The following is a 19,975-nucleotide window of genomic DNA, read 5'->3' on the forward strand; positions in this document are numbered from 1 at the left end:
TAAATATCCTTCCAGTTCCCCTTGAACTTGCTGCTGCCTCCAACCACTTCCACTGTCACACCAGCCTGTCCTGTATATTTGGTGCTCAGAACATAAACTGCTCACTTAAGCTTCCTCTCCTGAGAGTGAGTCCATAAAATTTATGATTTTGTCAAGCATATTATTGGGGTTCCATTTACCCTACTGGTATGAAAATCAATGAAATTTTCTCTAAGGTTCCTTTTTTGCAGCTTAAATATTTCCAATTTCTCACCAGGCCCCTAATCCAAAGTATCAGTTTAATTCTGCTGGGTTAAGCCCTCTACATTATTAAAGATGGAATGGATCCAATGATGGTTTCTCTGTTGCCGAAAACCTGAATTTTCTTAAGGTATTGTCATCAGTGGAGTATAAATCCAAAAAAATAGGGGAAATAAGCACTGAAAGTTCTAGAAAAATATCTACCAGAAATCCTATGCCCCCTAACTGTACAATATTTTCACTGCTCTTTATAATGGATCTTGCTTACGCTGTACGGTAAAATATCGTAAGGTTGGCGAGGTTAATTAGCTTCAAATACGGGAGCTTTGTTGTGTATTTGTCCTTAGTGGTTTGGTCCAGGGGTAATGAACCCAGGTTTGCAATGTCAAAACTTTGAAAATGCAATTCAAGTGAACTTTCTAAAGGAAAGTAGTTCTGGTGATTAGATGATGTCACATCACCACATTCTACCTTGATGATGGCCACTGCATTGGTTATTCTTCCCACAGGCTACAGTCAGTCATGTATCTGATTATTCTTGTATATTTCCCCTTTCCCTCAGGTAATGGAGCAAGTATATTCCCAGAAGGATCATGTCATGAGCAACCTTTACAGCAGTTTGAACAGAGCCATTCTGTATTGTCTGTCAAGGCCAAGACAGTCACCTTCTGACCTGCTAACCTTGCTGAATACTCTTAAGTTCCTACAAGAACAATGGGACATCGTATTTGCAACGTATAACTCTAGTTTACCATTCACCATTTGTCTCATTCACTGCCTTTGTCAAATAAAAGCTGGAAGGTATGGACATCAATCAAATATCTCCATAATTATAAATGTCCCCTTTGAGTGGAAGGAAATTCCTAATTTAAGTTTAACACGGTACTTGCAACTACACTTTGAGAAATTGCATTTATAAAGTGCCTTAATATTGATCTGGCAAAGTCCTTACTTTTAATAAGTTGCTTTGGATAGCTACTCTTGTTTCTTTGGTAAATGGAAAGCAGTTTGCTTGTGGAAGATGAAATGACTGGCACTCTGTTTATTGGCAGTCTTGGTTGAGGGAGGAATATTGTCCAGAACACCAGGACAATGCATCATCATTTCAAGGAATCTATGGGCCGGATTTTCACGGTTGGGTCGCGATCCCAACGCTGGCCTCAGTGCCGTGTTGGGAACCTGGAAGTGGCCATGGTGGGACATTGTTCATAATCTTCTCAGAGGCCGCCAGTTAAGAAGCCGTTTCCGGGAGCCCTGTCCGATTAAGGATGGCGGGAGGCCCAGGAAAGTGGGAAGTCCAATGGGAGGGCCTGGAGCAATGTCCGGCTGGCAACCCCAACAGGAATGGCGGGTGCTGCGGAGGCGGCCAAGAGACAGTAGAGAAGAAGCACTCTCGGGAATTGTGAAATTGTGGCCATTTTAGTCAGGCCAGCAGAGTGGAGGGGATCCCCTCTATTGATGGCCTGTGGCCATGATGGTGTTCCCCATGGCTCTGGGAGGGAAGGAATTTTAAGGAGGAAACTTGGGATGAGTTAAAATGGAGACAGACAGCATCCTTACAAGGTTTTACCAACTGACCTGCCTTCTGGGAGTTGTTAGGCCACCCATCATTCATCCTGCCTGATTTGAGGCGTGTTGGATTCCTGTTTCAGATTTTTAACATTTTAACTTCCTATTCAACCCAAATCTATCAGTTTGAACGGGTTAAAATTATCTTCTAGGATGTTACAAACTGGGTCAAACTAATACTTAGGAACTGATCAATGAACTTCAGACCTTGACGATGGAGTATCCCTGCCTTTGACTTTATACACACAATCTGTTTAGGTCAACTGCAAACATCCCACATGTAATTTGAACAGAATGCATGATAATCGTGAGGCATGCTATAGATAGTATTCTGTGTACCTACCTAAATCATGTCTATTGTCCCCAGGGCTATAAACTCCAATGTATTTTCAACATGTTAACAACTGTGCCATTTTGCAGCTATCCTGATGGCTTTGGTGTGAGGACAAGCAGCAGAAAAATCTCTTGGATTGTACAGTCAGCATCAAACAGCGAAAATTATGATGGCTCCTTTGAAGCAATCCACAGTGTCGAAAGTAATAATCACCTCTCTCAGGGTACAAAGCGGAAGCAAGTTCAATTAATAAATGTACAGTATTAGTTAGCTAACCATTAGGAAAATGAAGTAGATCATCTTTATTCAGCCTAATGCAGTTGTTGGTTTGTATATTTTAATTTGTCTTTGGGATATATGTGACACTAGCAAGGCAGCATTTAGCACTCAACTTCAATTGAGGGCATCAAGAGTGAACCATATAGCGTGGGATTGGAATCATGTATAGGCCGGACTAAGTCAAGGTCACAGATTCCTTTCCTGAGGGATATTAGTGATCCAGTTGATTTTTTTGAACTATCCAGTGGATCTTACGGGTATTTGCCGCTGAATTCAGTTTGTCCTTGGTGGCATTTGAACTCATGCCATCTCCGTTGTTAGTCCAGTCCTATAACCTCCAATAGACATTGTTAATCCTATCTTCTTGCTACCCTGGGGACAAGTGTGTAAACTATACAAATGAGGTGGATCTTGGTAGAGCAGGTGGGCATATTGGGAAATCACTATAGGGGATCAATGTACCTCATGGTTCACCCATTGCAGATTTTCGCTCCAATTATCAATATCTAAGTATTGTAGGTAGGTTTGTTTTAGTTAATGTCGTAAAGTGAAATAAAATGTGCATTTTACGAAGAGTGATGTACAAAGGTTCCGTGATTTAAATTTCTGTGTTTTCTTTTTGGAAGCTCAAAGGGATATTATGGATTCAGTTGAATGGGTGTGGAACCATCTCATGTCACAGAGAAGACAAGCCCTGGAGGAAAGCTACAATATCGACCTCTCAGTGAAGCAGAAGTCTAGTGAGAATGTCATAGACTTTTCTGAGGTCTCTCCTCTGTGGGAAGAGTCTGCGACAAAGGCATGGCAGCAATATATAGGTCTGTATGTTGAGTAACTGGGAAGTAGTCTTAAACTGGAAGGGATTTGTAAGGGTGATACCAAACCTTGTTGTCCAGCACATTCGCAATTAGCTTTTCATAAGCATATTACTTCCCTGTGGCTGGCCAGGGAAGTTTATTCCAAATAACCATAATATAGTGTAAGTCATCTATTACTGTGCTAGATAAACTAACTAATTTTAAAAAATATAGCTTCTTATTTTAATTGAAGTGAGGGGAATTTCATGTGGCGAATGGAATATTTTTCATTTTGAAATCTCAGCACCGGCATCAGGCACTCGCAGGTTAAGTGGATCATGGTTAGATGCAAAATAGAACTCTCTTCACCTTACCCCAATGGTGATGTAACGGGAGAAGCATAACTGCTGCGTGAGGCTTTTCACTCAAATCACCTTGTGGTCTTTCTCAGTGAGACTGCGAGTTCAGCACTGATTTTATGCTGTGGCCCATGAAGTGCTGGACTGTTGTTATCGAACTTCATTTCACACAGGGTTCTTACAGATAGCGGGCAGAAGTGACCTTAATCTTATCTGTCTGGTCTAGGCACGAACGCATGTTCCAGAGTGGAATGTCATTGTCTAACTCCCCCTGTGTATTTATAGTGCTGTATCACACTATGACCTAGTGTGATTATTAGCTTGTTACGTTCACCAGCATTGTTTGGCACTGTTGTGCGACTAATAGATTTAATGTCCTTTGTCAAGAATTTATGTTACTCATTGCATATGTATCACACACAGTCTGTCCATTTGACTTTAAGAAAAAGCTTCACCCAATAGGTACTCATGTTGCAAAGTGGCACCATTAAAATGAATGCACGAACAATCAGGATTTCCTGACATTCACTCCCAGCGGGTGAAGCCAGAAATACAACATTCCTCATCTGGAGAATGGCACCTGTACAATGGGAGGCCATGAGTTACTTCTGAGGCAAAGATCATTGGGAAAACAGAACTCAATTACACACGCGTCTGGTTTTACTGTCTTAAAAAAATCCCAAGCATTCGCTGAAGTTAAGTTTGCAGAAGATTGCGTGACTCTTTTGTAAATCTTATCACGCTTCAATCTCATAAGACTATAAATTTTTTTTTGCCCCCTCAGCTTCGGAAAAGAAGAATTTGTCGAGTAAAAGCGTAGCAATTCAGAGCAAATCCGAGTGGCTGCCTGAAAGCCTGTCGACGGCTGTGCGTTTAGTTGGCAAACGTCTTCTGAAAGAGGCCAACCGCCTGACTATGAAGGTATCCGTTCAAAACACAGTTTCCCCTAGTCAGGTTCATGTAGCGCTATCAGAATATAACCCCCACCATTTCGCTTTTTGAACGATCATCGTTTTAGTCTTCTCTCCGGTATTCAGAAGCCGGAACTGGCTCTCCTGCCCGTTGAAGCCGCGACAGGAAAGCCACCCCTGAGCTAAGGCTCACTCCGCACCTATCTTAAGACATTGATCGCACAGACACAGTTGAGCTACTTCAGTGCACCTTGTGCAATATCCAGCCCTGTGTGTTGGCGTAGTGGGAGCGTCACTGGGCTAGTAATCCAGAGAGCCAGGCTAATGCTCTGGGAACATGGGTTTAATCCACAGCAGCTAGTGGAACTTGAGTTCAGCTCATAAATCTGGAATATAAAACTAGCCTCAGTGACGGGGACCATGTAACTATAATCGACTGTTGTAAAAACCCCATCTGGTTCACTAATGTCCTTTAGGGAAGGAAATCTGCCGTCCTTACCCGGCCTGGCCTACATGTGACTCCAGACCCACGGCAATTGTGGTTGACTCTTAACTGCCCTTTGAAAAGGTCGAGCAAGGTGAGTTCAAGGGCAATTAGGGATGGGCAACAAATGCTGCCCTTGCCAGCGACACCCACATGAAAGAATAAAGGAAAAAAAAAATCTATGGACCAGTGTTCAAAAAGGTGAACCATTCACTTGTAAACAAAGGAAAAAAAGTCACTAGTGTGTATGCAGTACACCAAACCTTACACAGGTAAACATATAAACCAATGCCCAAAAATGATTTGCTTTTGGACTTAGCAACATTTATCAAAATGACAAACAAGTGATAAACAATGTAACTAAAGGGCCTTTATAATGGAGTTGTGTTTGGGGGGGTGTAGGGGAAATCTAGAATTCTTAATAGTTGTCTTCCAGTGTTTGTTTCATGTGCGACAGAGTAACCTCAGGATCCCTTGAAGGTATTGTAGGGCTGAATCCCAGAGCGTGGGTTTGATTGCCCCTTTGCATTGAATTAACTAACCTCAGCTTAACTGGTTCTACAGTTGGTCTCAGTGATCTGGAGGTGGCGAAGAGAAGTGAGCCAGCGTTCCTGAAGTACATTTATTTCTATTATTCATCAATGGGATGTGGGCATCATTGGTAAAACCAGCATTTACTGCCCATCCCTAATTGCCTTTGAGAAGGTGGTGGTGAGCCACTTTCTTGAGCCGCTGCAATCCTTGAGGTGCTGGTAGGAAGGAAGTTCCATGTTTTTGATCCAGCGGCAGTGAAAGATCGGTGATATAGTTCCAAGTCTGGATGGTGTGTGGCTTAGAGAGGGGTCTTGCAGATGGTGATGTTTCCACGTGCCTGCTGCCCTTGTCCTTCTATATGGTAGAGGCCACGGGTTTGGAAGTTGCTGTCAAAAGAGCCTTAAGAGCATAAGAAATAGGAGCAGGAGTAGACCATTCGGCCCCTCGAGCCTGCTCCGCCATTCAATAAGATCATGGCTGATCTTCTGGTGTTTCGATTTCCACATTGGGCTGTAGACACTCTGTTCAGGTACACACACACACACACACACACACACATTCAAACAGGCTGCACTCCATCCTGTCGCTATCTACTTCATGGTCACGCGCTGAATTCCCTTGCCCAATGCACAGACTGTGCTTCTGCCCAAGGTATTGCTTCAGTTTGGACTGAATCACATTGGTCTGAAATCCTGGCTCAAAGAGTGAAAGTGTTGTTAAATCCTGGACGAGTGGCTTTGGATCATTCAGCAGCAAGTGTAAAAAATTAGCTACAACTTTACAAGGAGCCTGGATTTGGGGCTGTGAATTAAGTGACGCTTTGCAGCTCTTGGTATTTTGGGGGAACAGTTTAAAGTAACATAGTTTAGTAGGGAGGGTTAGTAGCACAATGAGAATTCAGTCACAGGTACAAATGCATGCTGTGACGTCATACCAGAGAGCATCGAGAATTTGCCCTAGGGTCTGTTTAATTATTTTTAAAAATTAATTTTGATTATTACAGCTGATTACACCTCAGCAAGCAGTATAATTGATATTTGTTAATTTATCCCTTGGAACATTTTGTAGAACATGCTTTTGCTGTTGAATGTTAAAGACTCCTTTATTGGTTTTCCTCTAAATATATCCACATCATTAGTTCTTCCAGTGAATACGTTACCATCTGGAAAATGCAGCTTTGAGACATAACTCATGCACGAATGCATGAAATTGGTGTTTCTGCAAGTCCTGCTTTAGTTCCTTGACAAAAGGACTGTAATTAAGTAAATTGTGATCAGACAAAACATTACTCATTTTGTGATCTCCCTTAACATGCAGCCTACCGACAGCCTATCAAGCCTTTGATAAATGACTACACTGTAAGCCTGTTTGTTTCTTTCATCTTAAATGTCTCAGCGTAAGGGATCATTAGAAGGACCAGTGATCGGTCTTGAGGAGTTCAGAAGTTTGATTTCATCCTCAAAAGTTGGAATTTGTGTGACAGATCCTCCATGGCTTTGTTTACTGGAGCATTCGGCACACAGTGTTAGCTGCTAGCTTAATTTGGCCCTTTTGTTAGGGGGGTGGGGTCGGTCACAGCCCAGGTATTCTGTGTGAGTGGCCGGAACAGCTCGTGGGTTTTACTTGTTGTTGTGCTTGGTGCTTTCTCCTGTTTGACAGCTGCCAGCCTTCCCTCCCGGTTAGGTCAGCAACTTCTCTGAAACGTTTCGAGGTCAGGAAACAACTGGTTTTCTTCCTCTGCCGGGATACCTGCCTTGTCCAGCTATCTAAAACTCACCAAAAATGTGGTACGGCAGATGCCACACTCCAGATGTTGAACTTTGCTACAGTTGTTAAAATGCTGACTTGCACTTCGAACCTCCAGCCTCAGGCTGATGATCACACTCCATGTCACAAAGCTTCTAAGGCAGATGATTATTAAGCTCTGAGGCCATCTGGCCCCATTGTACCAGCACTGGCGTTGTGCCCTTTCCCTGTACTCTTAAGTTTCTATTTTATCAAATATTCATCCACTGCCTTCTTAAAAAAAAAACTGTTATGGATTCTGCTTCCCCCACTGTTTATGCTAATGACCCATTACTTAAACATTTTTGTCGTAACCTCCCCCTTTGTTCACTTGGTGATGACTTCAGATTTATGGCTCTCTGTCACCGGCTCACCGGCCAATGCAAATAATGTTGATAAGCTAAGGAAGGAAACATTCATAATTTTCAGCACCACCAAGATCTTCCCTTTCTTTCCTTTAATAATAATTAGACATTGCAAACTTAAAGCGACATGGCTGCACCTGAGCAGGATAATGCATAGTAAACCATTGCCTATATTGGCTGCTGCATTTCCTACATTACGACAATGACCACACTTCAAAAGTACATCATCAGTCGTGAATCACTTTAAGACCTGCAGAGGTTGCGAAAGGCGCTACATAAATGCGAGTCTTTCTTTTCGTTCTTACTGGCGTCCTTATGAAGCAGATTAACTGACCTACGGTGAGCAATGCTGTGGGGGGTCTGCCAACATTTCTAGAATTGTGAAATGCGAAATCACCTCTAGAAATTGTTCATGGCTTCACGGTTCAAAGTGTCAAAAAATGAAAGAAAGGCAGACATTTTGGGTTGGTTTCTTTTGACCTTTGGCTAGAAGCTGAGGGCAGGATTTTACAGTCGGCGTGCAGGTGTGGGCCCGACAACGCCGAGACGTGTAAAATGACGCGCGATGATGTCAGGCGAGCGTCCCGATGTCATCGCACGGTCCCGCGATATTTCGTTCGGCGGGCGCGCTCTGGGGTCGGTTAAGGCCATTAAGAAAGCAGTTATTGTGATTGTGAACACTGCCCGTCCAACCTTAAGGTTGGCGGGGGGGCAGACGAAAAGCCCAAGCGGCCATCGCGTTTTTTAAGAAGCCTCGTCCGCGAGCGGGATGACGTTTCCTGAAGCTTTCGCAAAAATAAATAAATAAATTTTCATACGTATGAAAACATGTCCCAACTCATGTGACACAGCCCCCACGAAGGGACATGTTTAAATGAATTTTTAAACCTTTATTTAATAATGTCAATCCCCCGAGGCAGCTCCGTGCACTGGCCCTGACTCTCCCTCCTCCCCACCCCACCCACACAGGTAGTGGTCGTGCCTTACGCTGGGCGGGCCTTAATTTGCCCTCCCACGGCGCAGAGCCAATCGTGGACAGCAATCGGCTGTGCATCCACTCCCGCTGAGCCCGCCCGCCCGCCATATGAAAAATTCTGCCCTTGGAAGTGCCTCCCAACCTACAACTTCCTTCAAAAATAACCAGAATCATCGAACCGAGTTGAAGATTTGCAGTAATTAAACTCGGGCCTAAAAGGAAAAGGCCTGCTTCAGCGCACAGAGCAATACATTACATCACTCCTGTTGTACAATAGAGGATCATGTAACATAAGGTGAGCAAGGCAAGAGGGGATTTATTGGTCCACATTCTTATATGACTGTAACTGTGTACATCACTTGTCTACCAGTTACATGGTGAGAAATATCTTTATATTTAAGCTCCCATTCTTCTAAGAGGCTCTCAGTAACGCCAGTCCCCAATAATTGGATGTAGTTCTGAATAAGCATAGCTTGTTGGAATACCTGGTACTCCATTCACTGATCTGTAAATAAGTATGTAAGATCCTGAGGGGACTTGACAGGGTAGATGCTGAAAGGATGTTTCCCCTTGCGGGAGCGACTTGAACTATGGGATGCAGCGTTTAAAAAAAAAAGGGGGGCTCCCATGTAAGGTGGAGATGAGGGGGACAATAGGCGGGATTTTCTGGCCCTTTCGTGGCGGGACCTGCACCGGGAGACTAGGTGGCTCAGCCAAAAGTCCATTGACTTTCAAAGGGACCGGACCATCCCATCGGCAGGCAAGGCTGGAAAATCCCACCTATTTTTTCCTCTTAGAAGGTGGTGATTTTGTTTTTTTTAAATCCATTTGTTGTGGGCATCACTAGCTAGGCCAGCATTTATTACCCATCTCTCATTGCCCTGGTTCAGAGAACATTTAAGAGTCAACCACATTACTGTGGGCCTGGAGTCACATGTAGGCCAGACTGGGTAATGGTGGCAGATTTCCTTCCCTAAAGATGAACTAGATGGGATTTTTTTTTAATCAACAATGCTTTCATGGTCATCGTTAGACTTTTAATTCCAGATTTTTATTGAATTCAAATTCCACCATCTCCTGTGGTGGGATTTGAACCTGGGTCCCCGGAGCATTACCCTGGGGTTTTTGGATTACTAGTCCAGCGACAATACCACTAAACCATCCCGTCCCCAGAGAGCAGCGGAGGCAGGATTGTTGACTATTTTTAAGGCGGAGGTAGGTAGGTTGTTGACAAACGAGGGAGTCAAAGGGTTATCAGGGGTAGGCGAGACTGTGGAGTTAGGGCCATGGCCACGATCTTATTGAATAGCGGAGCAGGCTTGAAGTTCTGAATGGCCGTCTCCTGTTCCTAATTCTGGACCCTCTCCAAGTCCAGAAGCTAAACCCCAACTGGTGAAAAAAACCCAGCTCTTAAGTCCAGGCTTCAATGAGCATCGCCTCAATTCACTCTGAAGCCTGTTCTGGTTTCCTCTTAAAGAGACCTGCATTTCTAACATTGTCAGAAGAAAACTGCCCACAAAGATTCCCAAATTTAAGTTTTTGGATTGCAAAATGAAGAAAAGAGTCACGGGAATGGTTCCAGGGATGAGAGACATCAGTTATGTAGACAGGTTGCAGGAGCTAAGACTGTTCTCCTTGGAGAAGAGAAAGCTGAGAGGGTATTTGATACGTGTGTTCAACGTCATGAATAGTCTGGACAGAGTAGATAAGGATGAACTGTTCCCGTTGATGGAGGAATCGAGAACCCGAGGCACTGATTTAAGGTGATCGACAAGAGAAGCAATGGTGACAGGAGGAAAAACTTTACAGTGCAGTGAGTGGTTAGGATCTGGCACTGCCTGGGGGTGTGGTTGAGGCAGATGGAATCGTGGCTTCCAAATGAGAATTGGGTCAGTATCTGAAGAGGAACAGGTTTTCAGAGCTACGGGGAAAAAGTGGGCGAGTGGGACTAGGTGAATGGCTCTTGCAGAGAGACAGCAGAGACACAACAGGCCGAATGGCCTTTTCCGTGCTGTAACCATGCTGTGATTCTATTGGATTAAGATAGATGCTAGAATAAAGATAGAGACTTTTTCTGGAAAAAAAAATCAAAAATATCTGGAAATTCTTTTCATTCTGGAGAAATTTGACATTCCAGAAATAGAAAATTAGCTTCTCAGGACCAGCAAGGGTGTTTGATAGTAGTTATGAAGTTTTTACATCGATAAAAACCTAGGCCAGGATATTCCTGTCGGCGATTTGGGGGTGGGGCCCGCTCGCCGAGGGGAAAATGACGCAGGATAACATCAGGAGGAACCTCCGACGACATCACGGTCTCTTTAAATTTTTAGGAAGGCAGGCGGACAGCGAAATCAGCTGTTCACCCGCCGACCTGTCAACGGTCGATTGAGGCCATTGACAGGATCGTTAAGCTCATTGAAAGACCTGACCGTCCAACCTTAAGGCTGGCGGGCAGGCCAGGAGCCCCGGTGGGCTTCTGAAAAATGTTAAAAAACCTCATCCACCGGCGGGATGAGGTTTCATCTCAGTTTTTGAAAAGTTTATTAGAGTTTCACTCCTATTTATTGACATGTCCCATGACAGTGTCACATGAGGGGAACATGTTAATAATGTTTTTCTTTCTTTCTCTATTTTTAAAGTTTTTTAAACATTCAGCGCTCTCCCTGAGACAGCGCTTAGTCTCAGGGAGCAGTGCGCATGCGTGAGAGAGCGCACTCTGACAGATGGGGAATTCCTCCCTCCCCCCGCCGCACAGGATGTGCATAGCACTTCCCGTCGGGCAGGCCGCTGGGCAGGACTTAATTGGCCCGCCCACTCAAAATGGCAGCCGGCCCTGTTTCGGCGGCAGAGTTCGGCTGCCCGCCCGCCCATCGAGGTCAAAGTTCTGGCCCTGGTTATATCTCATTCAACGAGCTGCAGCTTTTTCAAGGACTTTTACAGTGAGATTAACAGCGTAAGAGTGAAGGTTTTCGCCAATTCATAGGGTAAAATTTTTTAGCTCAGCGGGCGGGCGCGCGCCTGACCTGACCGAGTGTAAAGTGGCTCACTCACACACGATATTTCGGTCGGCGGGCGGGTACAGGAGCCAGCAGCGCGCCCACTGACAATTAAAAGGCCTATAAAAGCCATTAAAAAGTTAACTAAGAGAAATTTTTTGCTGCACATCCAACCTGACGATTGGCGGGGCAGGCGAAAAGGCCAAGTGGCCTTTGCACTTTTTTTGGAAACCTCATCCACAGGCGGGATGAGGTTTCCGAAAGCAAATAAAAAAATCAAATGAAGACGTTTTTTTTTCATTAATAACATGTCCCTGCCCAGGTGACAGAGTTCCATGAGGGGGCATGTTTCATTACATTTGTTATTTTTTCAATTATATTTTTTCCATGTATCTTCATCTCTCTCTCTGAGAGCCGCCTCAGGGAGATTATTTATAGCGCGCGCGCCTGCACTAAGGCCGCACTCACCCGGCTCGCACTCCTCCCCACCGCCCGCACAGGCAGCTGCCGCTCATGTTTCATGCTGGGTGGGCCTTAATTGGCCCGCCCGGCGTGAAGTTGCCTCCCGGGCCCGATCGCTGGTGGCTGTCAGCTTCCCGCACGCCAAGGGCAAAATTCTGCCCCTAGATTTCCTATCGACCGCAGGCTGGGGATGCCTCAGCAGCGTACCCTCTGGGGAAGGGTAGAATCACTCACAGCAACTTCCCATCCCCACGTTTAACTACGCACGCGCGGACTCCAAAAGCTGCTGTTAATTTTAAAGGAGCAGCGATGACGGACACTGACAAGTTTGCCACCGTTGCCACCAGAAAAATCCAGGCTATTACCTTGGGGGATAAGTTGTTTGAGCCACAGCTAAACAGTTTTCAAATAGTGTTCAATGTTCCGAGTGCGCGTTTGTCAGAATTGCCGTGCAACGAGAGTCACTCGTTGTGTGGATAATGATTGCACGATTTAATGATGGGTGTACTTCTCATTTCCCCTTTGAGTGCTGAGAACGAAATTGAAAGCAAGAAACCACCCGCTGTTTTCAGAGCAGAACTACCAGATCTCTAATTCAATCGTAAGGCTTAATTTGAAATAAGAAAGTCCAGAGTAGAGGTCACCAGCACTGAAAATAATAAGAGAAAAATAAACCTGGAAGTAAGGCTCATGCCATATGCTTGCAAATGTATGGTCAACATACAAATGAGTCTAATCTGTGATTTTTAAATTACACGAACTTATTATATTGCACATTTATAATAGCTTGGGACTGTGGAACTGCACCTTGCTAACTCTGAACTATGGGCACAAAAGGTTTGTTTCTACTTCCTGCTGATAATATTACTGGATTGTATCCAGTCAATTTTAACAGAGCAATTTTGAAATGGCAACTCAACACCATTTTCCTTGCTTGGTGCCTGTGATTTATGGATCCACCAGCATCAGAGGAATTCAACTGGCCAATCAGACTTTTTTTTTTATAATAAAGTAATAAAACCCACCCATCATAAATTTGGTTAAGCGTTTATATTGCCAATTAGTTAGCATAAATGGCCAAGTATTAATTTATCCGGCTGCCTTGAACGGCTGAGCAGAGATTGCGCAGAGGCAGATTCAGTGACTGGGGTCTGGATATTCTCACTGAGAAATCACCCAGCGCCTCGTCACTCTGGAAATGGATTCTCGACACTGTGGCACATGCAGCACAGTGCACGCAAGGAAGTGCGACAGTCAAATGTCACAGCCGTTCATTACCTGAAGGAAATTCTGTCACTCCGGGACTGCGCTCCATCCTATCTCTGTAACTTCCTCCAGCCTTACAACCCTGTGGAATCTCTGCTCTCCCCCAACTCTGCCCAGCTGTGCATCTCCGATTTTCATCCCCAGTGGAAGCTACATTTTCTGCTGTCTAAACCCTAAATCCTGGAATTCCCTCGTCAGGTCTCTCCACATCTCTCTATCCTCCTTTAAAACGCTGCCAAGAAAACCTATCCCCTTGACCAATCTTTCGGTGACCTGCCTTAATATGTCCTTAGGTGGCTCGGTGTTGGGAACGTGCCTGTGAAGCACTGTGGAATATTTTGCTGTGTTAAAGGTGCCATATAAATGCAAGTTGATGTTTGTCATTCTTCGAAAGACCCGATAAACAGATGAGAACAAAAAGGACTTGTTTGAGTATGAGTGCCCATCGAACCTTCTTTAGTCTGCCTGGCTGGTATGCTCTCAGTGAATATGTGTAGATCTTTAACAGGCAGCATTTTTCCTGGGCTGAGTTTCTGTTTAAATTTCCACATTGAAACTGTGCAAAATCAGGAAGGTGGGTCAGTTACTGCTACGTAATTGCGTTGTTCATCTCGAGTAGGCTCGAGTCTACTTCTCCTTCAACTAAGGCTGGGGAGGAAACTATGGGCGGGATTTTCCAACTCCGCCTGCTGCTGGGATTGGACGGTCCCGTCAAAAGCCAATGGACCATTGGCTGGGCCACCAAAGCTCCCAAGGCGGGTTTGCAAGATCCGGCCTATAGCTGGAAGCTTCATAATTTATTCAGGGGAACACCCGCGCAAAGAGAGTGTGTTTTTAGGCTGACTATCCCGGGGTAGAATTCAGGGGAATGGGAAGCATTCGCGCCTTGAAGTTAAGAAGGTTACGTGTTCAAAGTCAAGTCAATGATCTCATCTAAAAGCAAAATGCTGTGGATGCTGGGGAGCTAAAATTAAAACAGAAAGTGCTGGAAAAACTCAGCAGGTCACAGAATCACAGGAATCTTTACAGCACAGAAGGAGGCCATTCGGCCCATCGTGCCTGCACCGGATCTCCAAATGAGCATCGTGACTTAGTGCCATTCTCCTGCTTTTTCCCCCCCCTGGCCCTTACACAGTGTTTCTATTCAAATAATCACCTCTTAAATGCCTCAGTTGAACCTACCTCTACCACACTTCCAGGCAGTTCATTCCAGCCTTGAACCACTCGCTGTGTGAAAAAGTATTTTCTCGCATCGCATTTGCTTCTTTTGCAACTCACTTTAAATCTGAAGAAGAGACATGATGGATGTGAAGCATCAGCTCTGATTCTCTCCACAGGTGCTGCCTGACTTGCTGAATTTTCCAGCACTTTACGGGTCTGATTTTAACTCCATGCAAGTGGGTGGGTTTTGAGTGAGTTAAAATCTTGCCCTATGTTTTTTTATTTCAATACCTTATACTTCAGTACAGCATTGAGAGAGAGAGAGAGCCCAGCATTATTGGAGCTGCTGTCATCTAGATGAGATTTCTAGTGCAATGGCAAATTGGTCGACCCCATGCTGGGAACCAGTTGGCAAGTAGAGCCTCATGGAGGGACAGGCGATGAGCACAAGCCAGCGGCAAAGCTGCAGTTTTTTTGTGGGGGCCAGGAGGAGTATGAATGTCCACTTTAAGGCCTGAAATGCATCGAAGGCAAATCGGGCGGCAAAATGGTTGTCCAGGGTCCCTGCCAGATTCTCCTCTGCAGGCACCTGTTCATCCAGCTGAGAAACTGGTGGCCGCAGTTGAATATCCCACCCCTCCCACAATCCCTCTTGTTAGGCCGAGCTACAATGATCTGGTGGATGCAAAAGGCAGTTTTCCCAGTGCCCTTACCAACAGTGGCCCCTTATTTCAGTAGCTGTTTGTGGGACCTTGCTGTGCGCAAGTTACCTGGGGAGGCAGTGGTATCGTGGTATTGTCACGGTCCTAGTATTCCAGGGACCCAGGGTAATGCTCTGGGGATCCAGGTTCGAATCCTACCAAGACAGATAGTGAATTCTGAATCCAATAAAAACCTGGGATTAAATAAAAGTCTAATGATGACCATGAAACGATTGCTGTAAAAACCTATCTGGTTCACTAATGCCCTTTAGGGAAGGAAGTCTGCCACCCTTACTTGTTTTGGCCTACATGTGACTCCAGACCCATAATAATATGGTTGACGTGTAAATGCCCTCTGAACAAGGGCAAATAAATGCTGGTCCAGATAGTGACACCCACATCCCATGAACAAGTAAAAAAAATATGTTTATCCGCACCATTACAAAGTAACTCAAGTTAAGAGTAGTTCATTAACTGTGAATCTCAAGACATTTCAAAGCACTTGTGGTGAGGTACTACCTAAATGCAAATTCCATCTTTCTTTTGTTTTATACAATTTCTTCCCTCAAAACATTCTTCGGTAGCAGAGAGAACTGTCGCCTTATTCACTGTAATGCAGAAATGGCTAAGTATTGAACATTTCAATTAATTTATGTGAAAATTAGCACTGCCTTGAACGTATCAGCGTACGAATGAGAGAACTTGGCAACCTGTTTTTTTCTCCTCATTGCTAGTTAATACTAAACTATTATAGTTTGGGATACTACAGCTGTTGTCATGAATTATCCTGCTGGTTCACTTGTCTGACATTAGCAAGCTCACTGGCTGCACAGAAGACTGAATGTACAAATCTTTCTGTGAATTTTGCCTGCAAAGTTAATGAATCATTTGCATAATATGTTTATCTGCATATTACTGAGATAATTAACATCCCTGGTTATCTAATTAAGTTCATTAAGTGTCTACCAACACAGCGCCATGAAGTTGACATTATGTTCTACTGTCAATAATGGCACTGTTTTTTGGGAAGTAATTAAAATGTAAATTAGCATGATGTTAATTGCACTTGGGGAGGTTTGGAATTAAATATAAACTTCTATACCTTTATAGTGATGCTTACATTGAATTACATAGATTTTACAGCACAGACTTAGGCCATTAGGCCCAACTGGTCTATGCTGGCATTTATGCTCCACCTGAGCCTCCTCCCACCCTCTTCATCTAACACTATCAGCATGTCCTTTTATTCATTTCTCTCTTGTGTGCCATTCTAGCTTTGCTTAAATGCATCGTTACCCAGTTAGTTTTTTTTTTATCATCTGTAATGTGATCTGACCACTTGGCAAATTTCATTCTGAACCCATTGCTTTGGTGTTTATTTGAGAAATCTGTCATCACATGTACCCGTGGAATATTGTTATCTCCATATCTGCTTATTTTTATGTAACCGGAAGCAATTTGAAAGTAAAATGCTTTCAATTTTGTTTTGGCCTCCTAAAGCTCGGTATCAAAGCAAGTCCAACAGCGTCGACAAAGAGAAAAGGCAGGTTAACCCTGGATTCTTTCATCTTGAAAGACAAAAGGCATTTGTTAAGCAGCTGATGTGTAGTGAGTTGATGCTGTTGGGGAGTGAGAGGTTGAGGGAGTTAACGCACTGATGCTTAGTCCAGGTTTGTAGACAGTCATAGAATCATAGAATGTTACAGCACAGAAGGAGGTCATTCAGCCCATCGTGCCTGTGCTGGCCGCTTTACATTTTTTAACTTTGTTCTTGGGATGTGCTTGTTGCCCGTTGCTGGTTGCCCTGAGAAGGTGATGGTGGACCCTCTTCTTGGACCATCGCAGTCCATGTGGCAATGGTGCTTGCAGAATGGTTTTAGGGCCAGAATTCTGACCCCAGCGCCAGTGAAGGGAATGGTGATATATATCCAAGTCATGATGTGGAGGGGAACTTGGAAGTGATGGTATAAACACAGAAAATGTTGGAAAAACTCAGAGCTCTGAAGAAGTCATGCGGACTCAAAACGTTAACTCTGTTTCTCTCTCCACAGATGCTGCCAGACCTGCTGAGTCTTTCCAGCAATTTTTGTTTTTAATTTAAGATCCCCAGCATCTACAGTTTGCTTTTATATGATTGGAAGTGATGGTGTTCATGACCCTGCTCTTAATCACCTTACTGGTCAAAGTTACAGTGAAAGGGAGTGCTGTCAAAGTAACAAAGCAGGTGAAATGAATGAGAGCAGTGGTCACGGGAGTGTTGAATTTAACTGAGATATCAATGATTGTAAGTGGAATCAAGTTTAAGGGTGAAATTTCAGCTGGGGCCAGGTGATCAGGAAGGAAAGATGCCTGTGAAGATAGATCACAGATGAGAATATCTGTTTCTGTCCTTGTCTCGTCTGTCAGTGTTTTCCTTCAGGAAAACACTGACAGACGAGACAAGGACAGAAACAGATATTCTTCCAATCTGACACATACCTGGAGGAGAAGTAATAAGGGTCCAGTGACCTGTTTGGCAACATTATTAAACTTTGCTTTGTCGCTGTCTACAGGTGTACAGCACTCAATGTGAATCCCCAATGTGGTCACTTATTTCAGTATGTTTCAAGTAGCTGCACTCACGAATTATATTGTATGGTTTTTGCTGACATCCAACTGAACCTTGTTCACACCAAAGTCAACTCTGCATTAACTGCTTTGTACAATACTTATGAAAGGGCACCAACCTCTCCTTCTTGTGCACTCCTGCAGAACTACATGCATACGTTCAGAGGAGAATGCCTTGTGCAATATTTAAACTTTCTTTTTTTTTCAAAATGAAAGTGCTGATGGTTTACAGTCAATTTAGAACAGCATTAAATCAACCACCGGAACTCTGGCAGGGAATAATGATTGTTACCATTGACTTGTGAGCAACAATTAAGAATGGGATGATATTAATATGTAGGCAGCACCTGAGAAAGCATTGAGTGACTACAGAACAGGAATGTGAGTGCTAACTCACTATCTTCAAATCACTCGCATTACTGGGATAACTCTCACGATCAGCTGTTTTACAATGACACATGCGTTAGAATGTGATGCGCAATGTAGTATATTCTTATTACAGCGAGAAAGTTAAAAGGAGATTTGATGGAGGTGTTCAAAATCATGACAGATTCAGTTACATTATTGGAGAAGCTTGCACTATTTTCTTTGGAGAAGAGAGGGTTGGGTGAAGATTTGACAGTGGTTTTCAAAATCATAGGCGATCCAGGCAGTGTAGACAGGGAGAAACGGTTTCCACTGGTGGGAGGATCAAGAACCAGAGGGCACAGATTTTAAGTAATTGGTAAAAAATGGTTAAAAAAAAGCAACGTAGGCATGAGGAAAAACTTTTACACAGAGTGAGTGGTTAAGGCCTAGAATGCGTTGCCTGAGAGCTTGGGGGAGGTGGATTCAATTGGGGCATTCAAGGGGGAATTGGATTATTATCTAAAAAGGAAGATTGTGCAGGGTTACGGGGAGAAGGCAGGGTGAACACGGTGATCTAGCACAGACACAATGGGCCAAATGGTCTCCTTCTGTGCTGTATGAATCAATGATTATAGTAAGGAGAATGTTTCTGACTTGATGGCCCTCACCTCTAAGTGCAAAGGGAGGTGCCTTGAGAGAAGCTGTAAGCGCTAAGGCAGAGCTGTGCTTAACCCTTTAAACTTCAAAGTGTAAGAGCGCCAGAGCAGAAATCTGATCATCTGCTCCCTGTGGGAAAGTGGTCTAAATAGACCTTCCCAGTGACCAACTAGAGAGATAATTGCTCCAACAGAGGAAAGTTTGTATCCATTAAAATAAATCCCAAGAAGCTGCCACAATGGTCCCCCTCCTGTTTGATGAATGATACTCGAATTAGTCATTTGTAAGTGTGAGGTGTGCTATACGTGTACTTCTCTCAAGTTGTGGAAAGTCCTATGAACTCAAGCCCCTAAGAACCAAAACTTGCACTGTATGTTCATGCGTGGGGTGAAAGTGCGGTGAACCTCAGTGTGCCAAATAGCCTTTGTTCATCCTTAATTCTTCTTATGCATTTGAGGCATTTGTTAAAATTGCTGAAACCATTAATGGTAGACCTTAATTGTCTCTGCGACGTTTAGCTGAGGTGCTTTCATCCAATGTTTAAAGTAAAACAGTGAACTACGGGGTCCAGTTTTAGGATGCAAACTCCTGACATGTGCCTGTTTGCAATAAACATCTTAGGAACCATTTTAACTTCGGACGATTGTGCAAAATATCAACTTAGCTCCCCAGTTAAATAACCACACCTGCTTTTTGCTTCCATTCACTTCAATAGAAAGGGGATTAGGTATTGTGTGTAATGGGCTAATTCAATATTACTCCCATTTTATATTATCAATCCAAGGTCAATTACCCAATTGTCCTTTTTTTTAAAAAGAGATTTCAGAGAACTCATCTGCAACTATAAGAACATAAGACGTAGGTGCAGAAGTAGGCCATTCGGCCCATCGAGTCTGCACCGCTATTCAGTGAGATCATGGCTGATCTGATAGTCCTCAACTCCACTTTCCTGCCTTTTCCACATAACTCTTGATTCCCTTACTGATTAAAAATCTGTCTATCTCAGCCTTGAATATACTTAACGACCCAACCTCTACAGTCCTCTGCGGTAAAGAATTCCACAGATTCACTACCCTCTGAGAGAAGAAATTCCTCCTCATCTCTATCTTAAATGGGTGACCCCTGACTCTAAGATTATGCCCTC

General features: G+C 43.9%; 1 protein-coding gene across 1 annotated transcript in view; it reads left to right on the forward strand.

Moving 5' to 3' along the window:
- Window positions 1–19,975, forward strand: part of wdfy4 (WDFY family member 4) — a 241,555-nt gene that overhangs the window by 95,171 nt on the left and 126,409 nt on the right. Inside the window, exons 35-38 of the mRNA XM_078530732.1 lie at window positions 803–1,041; window positions 2,230–2,345; window positions 3,049–3,240; window positions 4,363–4,499. Of these exons, the coding sequence (XP_078386858.1) occupies window positions 803–1,041; window positions 2,230–2,345; window positions 3,049–3,240; window positions 4,363–4,499 (684 nt within the window). The remainder of the gene's footprint in view (window positions 1–802; window positions 1,042–2,229; window positions 2,346–3,048; window positions 3,241–4,362; window positions 4,500–19,975) is intronic.

Source organism: Cetorhinus maximus, chromosome 27 (assembly GCF_964194155.1).
Source record: "Cetorhinus maximus chromosome 27, sCetMax3.hap1.1, whole genome shotgun sequence".
NCBI lineage: Eukaryota > Metazoa > Chordata > Chondrichthyes > Lamniformes > Cetorhinidae > Cetorhinus > Cetorhinus maximus.